At 30.6% G+C, this 9,544-nt stretch overlaps 1 protein-coding gene across 1 annotated transcript in view; it reads left to right on the plus strand.

Moving 5' to 3' along the window:
• The window catches only part of LOC106471702 (serine/threonine-protein kinase RIO2-like), a 39,770-nt gene extending 30,310 nt beyond the window's left edge, over positions 1–9,460 (plus strand). Inside the window, exons 8-10 of the mRNA XM_013932319.2 lie at positions 5,475–5,567; positions 5,988–6,060; positions 8,689–9,460. Of these exons, the coding sequence (XP_013787773.1) occupies positions 5,475–5,567; positions 5,988–6,060; positions 8,689–9,279 (757 nt within the window). The 3' untranslated portion in view covers positions 9,280–9,460. The remainder of the gene's footprint in view (positions 1–5,474; positions 5,568–5,987; positions 6,061–8,688) is intronic.
• The last annotated feature ends 84 nt before the right edge of the window (positions 9,461–9,544 follow it).

Below are 9,544 nucleotides of genomic sequence, written 5' to 3' on the forward strand. Positions count from 1 at the left end.
TATATATATATATATATATATATATATCTAATGTATGATAACCAAAATGCTACAGTATTTTACAAAATACTGATACACTAGTACAAAGACTAAGACATTTGTACTTTGCAAAGGCCAGATTTATGCTATTCAATATGGTAACATGAGTTGCATGTGCACAGCATGACTTGTTATGGCACTATTATTATAATACATATATATTGTTATGATATTTAAGCTATTTAGAATAAACATTTGTGGTTTCCTGTTACAATTTGCAGTCATTCTAGAAAAGAAAAAATGGTAACTTATATATATTTCCTAATTACTTATGATGGTTACAAGGTCAGTCAAATCAACCAATCCTATAGAGTTAAGGTAAAAAATAACAGATAAAATTTAAAAGTTTTTCTAGAAAAAAACCATCCGATAGTTACTTAGGAGGTTATAGAGATTATGCAAAGAAATTTGACAATTTTCAGATGAAGAAAAGTATTTTCAATTTTAAAATAAAAATTACTTTTCATGTTGGATAGCCAACATGTCAAAAGAGAAAAATTCATGAGCAGATCTTTAATTTAAAAAATCTGATATTTTGTGTACACAGGCTTTGCAATGTTTACTGAAAATCTGTGAAATTTCGTGAAAATATGTATACATTATCAGAATTTACATTATAAGTACTTTCATGATTACAGGCTGGGTGCAGTACACCCAGGTTGTAATCAAAGAGTTAAGTAATGCACATAAGAATACAGAATAATAACACATAAAAAGCAAACAATGTCCTATAATTATCATAATTTTTCTGGCTTTTTAACTATCTGTTAAGAGTCATTAAAATTCAGCTATGTTAATAGTGTATTTCTCATGAGAATAAAGTTTCAAACTGGAAGTGAAATAGATAACTCTTTGTACTGAAAAAAAAAGTAATAAAATACATCATTTAATAGATTCAAACTTTGGCTTTTTATTGGTTATAAATAATTTAGTATTAAACATCAGAGAGAGCTCTTGACAATTTGTGAAAAAGAGGATGTGACAGGTAGCATGGCAAGGGAATCTGATTTTTCGTTTATGGTTTTGTAAACAAATGATTAAAGGCTATAGAAATTATGCTTTGCCTGAGTAATAACTATATTATAATGAGTAGTTTACCCTAAATTCTGTACTTCTTGGAGGGGTACATAAATTAAAAAAGAGGGGAGACCTAGGAAGCAAATGTAAAAATACTAGGGGAGATTGAGGTTTTTAAAAATAATTCTATATAAAATGAGGTACTTAAAACTTATATTAAAATTTGATTTATTAACTATATTTTAAGTTCTTAATTTTATCAGGAAATATTTCAATAAATCCTCAAACTCCTCTTGTATGAAAATAATATTTGTTCTGTAGGTCTTTCCGCTTTTCAAGTTTCTTTACCACCCATCTTTGAAGTACAGAATTTAATGTAAATTATTCATTATAATATAGATATTACTCAGGCAAAGTCTAATTCTATAGTCTACAATATTATCTGTTTACAGAGTCATAAACTAGAAAATCAGACCCACTTGTCATATCCTGTCTCTCACAAATTGCCAATAATTTTCTTACGTTTTATTCTATATCATTTATAACAGATTAAAAGCCAAAACTGTAACCTGTTGAATGATGTATAATGCTATGTTGTTTACAGTACAGAGTATTTTATCTATTTCATCTTCAATTTGAAAGTTCATCTTACAGTGTTCAGATTAAGTATTAAGATAATTATTTTAAGCCACTTTTGTGCTAGTTAGAAAACAAGTAAATTATGATAGTTATAGGACATTGTTTGCTTTGTGTGTGTTATTATTCTGAGGTGTATTATTTAAATAAGTAAAAATTATTTAGTGTACTAGTGCCATCATTATAACAACAACAAAAAATTAGGCTTAAAGTTGATCAGCAACCAACAGCAAAAAAACAAGGTTAAAGGTCAGGCCAGGAAATTCATCATTTTTAGGGCAAGGCCATTTGGCCTTGGATCTTCTCTGATTTTCAAGGGTGCCAAGGCCAAAAAAAAGGCCACGGTACACATTAATGTTAATGGAATAGAAATGAGTTTCCAAGTAGTTTAGTAAATATGGCATTATTTTTTTTTCACTGGGGGATTCAGAAGCTGGCCTATCTTTCCAGATTATGTTTATCAGGTAGGTAAGTATTAACTTTAACCAATGAGACTTATGAAGTAACAGTACGTCAGTTTTCATATTAAAAAAAAAAAAGAAGTATCATTCTGATCTAAAATACCCTGTGACCTTAATAACATTCTTAGGTTTTGCCCCCTTCTGACCCCAAATGACGTTTGATCTGAAAATCATTTACAACTTTTAGGCACCTCTCTCCACTTAAGTTATCTAACTTTGAGAAGGATCAAACAAAATCAAACATTTTACAGGTTTCCAGAATTTGACCTCTGGTGACTTTACAAACCATGAACAAATTTCAGGCATCTCTATCCACTTACTAATTTATCCAACTTTGATAAAGATCAGACTTACACATAAAGAGAACAAGTGCTTTATAAAATTTCTAGCTTTTGCTCCCTCCTGACCCCAAATGACCTTTGACCTAAGAATTATATACAACTTTTATGCACATATATCCATTTATTACTTTGTCTAACTTTGATAACGATCAAACGAAATCTTTGGGAGAAGAAGTTTAAAGACCTAATTTCTACAAACACAGTTCAACCCCAACATGTGTGACTACTTGACCAAACTACAGCCCTTTGAAAATTTTGATGGACAGACAGACAGATAGATAAAAAGACACATTGCCAAGACATAAGATCAACATTCTGTTTCCAAACAATACTACTATTAATATTTTTTCGCATAATTTCTAACGTATTCATAGAATAATTATTGGTAAAAATCAGTTAGATTAACAACTTCTAATATATAGAAAAGCCAGTGCATTTTTGGTAACACTATGTTTCAACAATGGCTTTTATGTCATGTTGCTTAACAACAAAAGTATAAACTAATATTGTTATTAGTCTATGTACTGAAAGTTTAAAATAAAATGTATAGACAACAAAACTGGAAAAATATTTGTTGATTTTTATTATTTATCGTCTCCGTTGATTAAAGATGTTAGTTGTTTTTTTTATTAAAAACGTTTATGATATGACAGAAAATAGCTTAAGTCAAAATCGATTTAAGTTTAAAACTGAATCGATATTTTTACTTTCATGATAAATGTTATACACTTTGTTCTAGGCTAGGTGATTCCACACTTTTACTTTAGGCTTATTATACCAACACTCACTACATTTATAAGGTTTCATGCACCTCTCCTCCCCTCACGGTCCCCTTGCACCCCTGTCACTATGGGTAGACAGTAATTGAACTATCCTGTATGGATATATGCATGTTGACTTTTATAACTTCTCCATTTTCAAGAAATCAAGCATGATGTGACATACACTGGCTTTTATATAGATTAGATCAGCACGAATTCATTTCATGAATGATCTTAATTTTGATTGAAGGAATTTACCAACATTTAACTACCTCGTTCTGCTTCTTTGTTGGTCAAGTTTGGTTTCGCAAATTTATTTATTTCACTTAGCTATAAAATGTGAGGTTAGGATATACAATGCAGGGCTCACACCTAACATTTTTTGGGAGCCAGCCAGGCCCCCAAAATGTGCATTTTTTGGGGGCCAGTCCTATAGCTCATTGTAAAATGTGGATGTTATCAGAAAAATCTGAATAGAGGATGTTACGTAAATTTAAAGAATTCAACAATGATATTTTGTTGTGAACTTATATTTCATGAAAAAAAAACACAAGTCAAACCCTTTTTTTTTCAGACCACTTAAATGAGTTTTATTTCATATATTATCATTAATTTCTCTCTAAAGCATGAGTAACTTTTTGTTCCATGTTAAGTTCTCGGGATGACATGCCATGTGGCTTGCCATTAGTACAGCACTGTGTATTAATTAGCTCATTGTTTGGGGGAAGTCGTCGAAAGATCGCACGACAGCAGAGCGATTGGAAATTTGGAATGCCCCATTACTTTCCAATAAGGGGTGGGGGGGGTGTCAGTTGTTTGAATTGTGCATGTAACTATAAGTTGAAAGTGGTAAACAGGTATATACATAATAAACAACCTATTGGACAACTATGGAACATTCCATTTCATCATTTGACAGTCCCTTTATTTATAAATCTAATCAAAAACACCTTAGATGTGGCAAAAAAGGATTGAGCATGCGACTTAAAGTAATGAAATCAAAATTGGTGGCCAAATTTGTAGCTACACGTATAGCATTGATAAGATTTTTACAGCAAATATTCATTCATTAGCTAACCAGGCCACGTTTTTTGTTCAATTTTGGGTCTGATGGTGGGTAAAACAAAATGTGCTGCCTACATAACATGTACTGGCCACATAACGTTATGTATCGATCACGTACTGGCCACATAACGTTATGTATCGATCACGTACTGGCCACATAACGTTATGTATCGATCACGTACTGGCCACATAACGTTATGTATCAATCACGTACTGGCCACAAGATCAGTCCCAATTTTTATGTTTCATAAGAGATCGGGATTTTTTTAATGGTACATTTAATGAAGCTTCTCTGTAGCTGTTAAAATTTTTAAGGTTAAAGTATCAATAATAATACACAATGACATCGTCAACGTCACTCGGTGATTTCCGATTGTCACATGATTGGTAAAACAGTAATATTGTGTTGTTGTTTTTTGGCTAGTGTGGTCTGCAAAGTTGGATTTAAAAGTGTTTGCCCTAACATGTACAAACAATGAACATGCAGTAAGGTAGATTCTCCAAACAACTTACAAGTTTGCAATTTTTACTTGGCTGTTTTTGTTGACAAAAAAAGAACTTGTATGTACATCCTTTAAATCTGTGAGCCCTGATGCAGGCTTTGTGTCATATATAAAATGTTAGAAAGTAGCTTTATGTTTGAAAACAGTATTCACCTCTATAAATTTCAAGTAATCACTATATTTAAAATTTTATAAATGACATTTCAGATAGTTCTATCTGCAGAAGCTGATCCTATGGGTATAAAGCAGCACTGCCATAAATAAGTCAATGAAATTTCAAGTCAAACATTATTTTCATTTAATCAAACATAATATGACTTCTCTTTTTTTTAAAAAAAACTATAATGTGGAATTTGGATATTTACCATTGTGGGTTCCTTGGGGTCCACAAATGAGAGGTTGAGAACCATGGAACTTATAAGCTACAAATCTTTTATTATTCATATGGTTTTTAGTTCTTTATTTGATATTTTTGTGTTGTATTTTACATCATTTTTTATATTTTAAGATTTCAGTACAGGAAGATCTGTGTATGAAATCCATTTAGACATATCACTTTAATGTTGATTAGTAGTTTTGTAAATTTATCTATATATTAATAAAAGAAATAGGTTTTTTTCTTTTGTAAAGTTTACAAATTTCTATTGTCAGGTATTTTGATCGTGATGTGGCTTGTGTTCGGGAGTTTTTTAAGAAACGGTTTGACTTTCAAAGTGAGCTTTATCCAATTTTTGCGGACATACAGTAAGTCTTGATTTTTCTTAATCATTGTTATCTTGGAAATATTATAATGTAAATAGTAGAAAAGTCATCATGAATATATTTATAGAAACAGATAATGTATCTTTACATACCTTCCTCTTGCACTTTCCTGTAGCCATTTTTTATTTTTCACTTATGCCTCAGAAAACATGCATAATTATTGGAAAATGCGTTTTTTAACTGTTATTTTAAGAGTTTTTCTAATGAAAACAATCTTTCAAATAAGAAAGTAATTTTTTTCCATTTAGTTCAAAACATTAATTATATATTTTGAAATGTGCATAGTTCAAATCATGTCATGTTGTATAGGTTGAAAATCTTACAGTTCTGGAAAAGTAACTTGAGCACTATATAATGTTTTGTTGAGGAACAATTTGTCTAAGTTTTGAAATCTTTGTTTAGACGGGAAGACACCCTAGACTTTAGCACAGCAGCAAGTGGTTTTTCCAAAGAACTCCAAGAGGATTTAGAAGAGGTTTGAGATTCATTCATAGTATTACAAAAATGATATTACAATATGTGCTTTTTTGGTTCAGGTGACTACTAATGAAACTCGCAATATGAGTTTTTTGTGGGCTAGTTGACTACTAAATAGAAACTCGCAATATGAGCTTTTTGTGGGCTAGTTGACTACTAAATAGAAACTCTCAGTATGAGCTTTTTGTGGGCTAGTTGACTACTAACAAGAAACTCACAATATGAACTTTTTGTTGGGCTAGTTGACTACTAAATAGAAACTCGCAATATGAGCTTTTTGTGGGCTAGTTGACTACTAAATAGAAACTCGCAATATGAGCTTTTTGTGGGCTAGTTGACTACTAAATAGAAACTTGCAATATGAGCTTTTTGTGGGCTAGTTGGCTACTAAATAGAAACTCACAATATAAACTTTTTGTGGGCTAGTTGACTACTAACAAGAAACTCATAATATGAACTTTTTGTGGGCTAGTTGACTACTAACAAGAAACTCGCAATATGAACTTTTTGTGGGCTAGTTGACTATTAAAAATAAATATACACTATGATTTTTAGGGGGCCAATGTACAATTAACAATAAATGCACACTATGCATTTTTGAGGCCAGTGGACTACCAGCAAGAAACGTACAGTTTGTACTTTTTGGGCTAGTTCACTTACAAGAAAATTCAATATTTGCTTTTTTTGGGCTAGTTGGCTACTAGAAAAGAACCCACAAGATTTACTTTTTTGGAGTTAGTTGTCTTATAGCAAGAAATGGTATTTGCTTTTTGGGGCCAGTTGATTACTAACAAGAAATAGTTTGGGGCCATATAAACAAAAGAACTCATTTCCTTTTAATCGTTGTTATTTTTTAATTGTGGAAGAGCAGGATGGAGAATGAAAACAAAGTATTTTGTTGCCACCATTTTAGGTTATAGTTTTATCCAGATGGCTCGTTATTGAAAGAACACTGAAAGAGCTATTAAAGCATCATACAGGAAATTAATGGATATTTGGCTATGAAACAAAATAATCAGCATTTTATAAATTATTTGTTTAATCCATGTTCATAAATTCAAAATTAGTAAGTCGAATATACGTGTCAGATCGAGCTTTTAAGATTTACATTTTTTTTTAAACCTGAATATATAGGCACTTAAAAACTTTGGTAAAATAAAAGTTGCAGTCAATAACTTAGAATTTCTGAATTCTATTGATCATAAAAATTTACTATTGTTTAAGAACTAGATCAATTAATTTTCAGTGTTATAAAGTAGGATATGATGGATGATAATGGTACAACATGTATAAGTCAAGTGTAGCAGTTAATTTATATAAATTACTTCTCCTTATCTATCATTAGTTTAAATATTTTTCTTTCTCAGTTAAAAAAATTGCTTAATGCTTTCCAGCCTGGTGACTTTATTTCATCTATATCTGTAGTTGCTTTCATTAAAATTAGTAACTCAGAATTGAAACTTAAAACATGCCACTGAACATTTTTGAACCTGATTTTGATTTTTTTTTGTAAACTTGGTGTTTAGAATGAAATAAGATGCTGTGCAAATAAGCAACATGTCCATATTCATTAAACTGAAAGCCAGGCAAACTTATTATTCAAATAGTCACAAGTGTAATGACATCATGTGTTAGTTTATTTTATTAAAAGAATGTATATCATGAAAACCAAGTCTATAGTATTTATTTCATTATATCTTGTCTATAAAAATTACTAATATAATCCTTTTAGAAATTCTGTTTCGAAAAAGTCCCTGCTAATCTTTAAGCTCGTACGAAGGTGAAGTCCACCAAAAATATATTACAAGAGTGAAATTATGAGGTGTTTTTTTGTTAAAGCAGAAAGAACTACCAGAGTATAACTTCAGCAAAATAACGAAGCATGAGAAAAAGTCCCTGCTAATCTTTAAGCTCGTACGAAGGTGAAGTCCACCAAAAATATATTACAAGAGTGAAATTATGAGGTGTTTTTTGTTAAAGCAGAAAGAACTACCAGAGTATAACTTCAGCAAAATAACGAAGCATGAGAATCATTAAAGATATTACAATTACTTAGCATATAAGAACCCAAACTATGATATTGGTGGATTGCTATAAAATGTCTAATCCCGAAAGGGTTCTGATATAGTAAATACATGTTTAGAAACTTACATTCCATTAAATGACAAAAAAGGAGCTCTAAAGCAAATAGATTGTGAAGAAGAAAATAATCCCAGCTATCGAACAATATACTTATGTTCTTGTTAGATTTAGAAGCTTGGTAATTGTAAAACAAAAAAGTGCAGTTAGTTAAAACTTTACTTTTTCGATTTTATTACTTTATCTAAAACAAATTTAATAAAAACTACATCAAAACAAGATCTCAATCTGAATATTTCAGTTAGTTTTATTTGATAGGTGATTTTAAGGAAAATAGACAGAGTTATGAAACTTACTAGTATCATTTGACTGGTAAGCAAAAGCTTTTTGTACTGTAAGTAATTTCTCAATCTTTCTTACCTATGGCATTATATTTTGAACTTAATGATTATTACAGTAGATCTAAATGAGAAAGTAAATCAGTGTGTATTTCTTGTCTTTCCATACTTCTAGTTTTATCTTTTATATAAACTATTGTTATACACAGGCTATTCAATTAATGAATGAAGATGAGGTTGGAAATGATATAGAAGAGAATGATATGTCTGAAATAGCACAGGAAGAAGATGAACCAAATTATTGTAGTAATACACCTGCACAAATAAATATTGAAAACCTTCCAAAACATGGTTCTATGATGCAGAAGTTTTTAGAAGAGGCTCATCAAACTGAATTAGAGGATGATGCACCAATATTAATTGATGATAATAGCATTGATGAAAGCTTTGAGATTCTGAAGATAGAAACCCAAAGTAAAATTTCAAAAGATAATCAGGAAATGAACACTGACAATTCGGAAGTAAATGAAGTAGAAAAAGAAAGAAGTCTACAAGATCATGCAAAAGAAACCAATAGCCAAGTAGGAGGATGTGCTCAAAGTGTTATTTACAGTGTCACAAGTACAGCAACAATTGCACCAGAAGAAATTCGAAATCGGGTGAAGAAACATATAAGGAAACGAGAAATATCTCAAGGACACAGGATGAGAGTAAAAGGAGAGGCAAATTCCGTGAATAGGAATCGAAGGGAAAATAGAGATGCCATTAAGCAAACTCTTTCAGGTTTCTGGTGTGAATGAAAACAATCTTTATTATTCTAATTGTCTTGTCTTCAAGGGCTGATAAATAAAATTTATGAGAGCCATATAAAATATTAGTAAACTGAATATGTTGAAAAATTATACATTCTACCTGTATGAATAATACCATAATTAAAATCTTTGTTCTGTTCTGAGTAAATATTTGGTTCGAAACTGATTACACACTATTCATCTGTGAAATTACTTACACAGAAGAATGTGCTATTACATGATTTTCTTTAATAAAATAATATAGTCGTGGAGG

Source organism: Limulus polyphemus, unplaced genomic scaffold (assembly GCF_000517525.1).
Source record: "Limulus polyphemus unplaced genomic scaffold, Limulus_polyphemus-2.1.2 Scaffold4800, whole genome shotgun sequence".
NCBI classification, from domain to species: domain Eukaryota; kingdom Metazoa; phylum Arthropoda; class Merostomata; order Xiphosura; family Limulidae; genus Limulus; species Limulus polyphemus.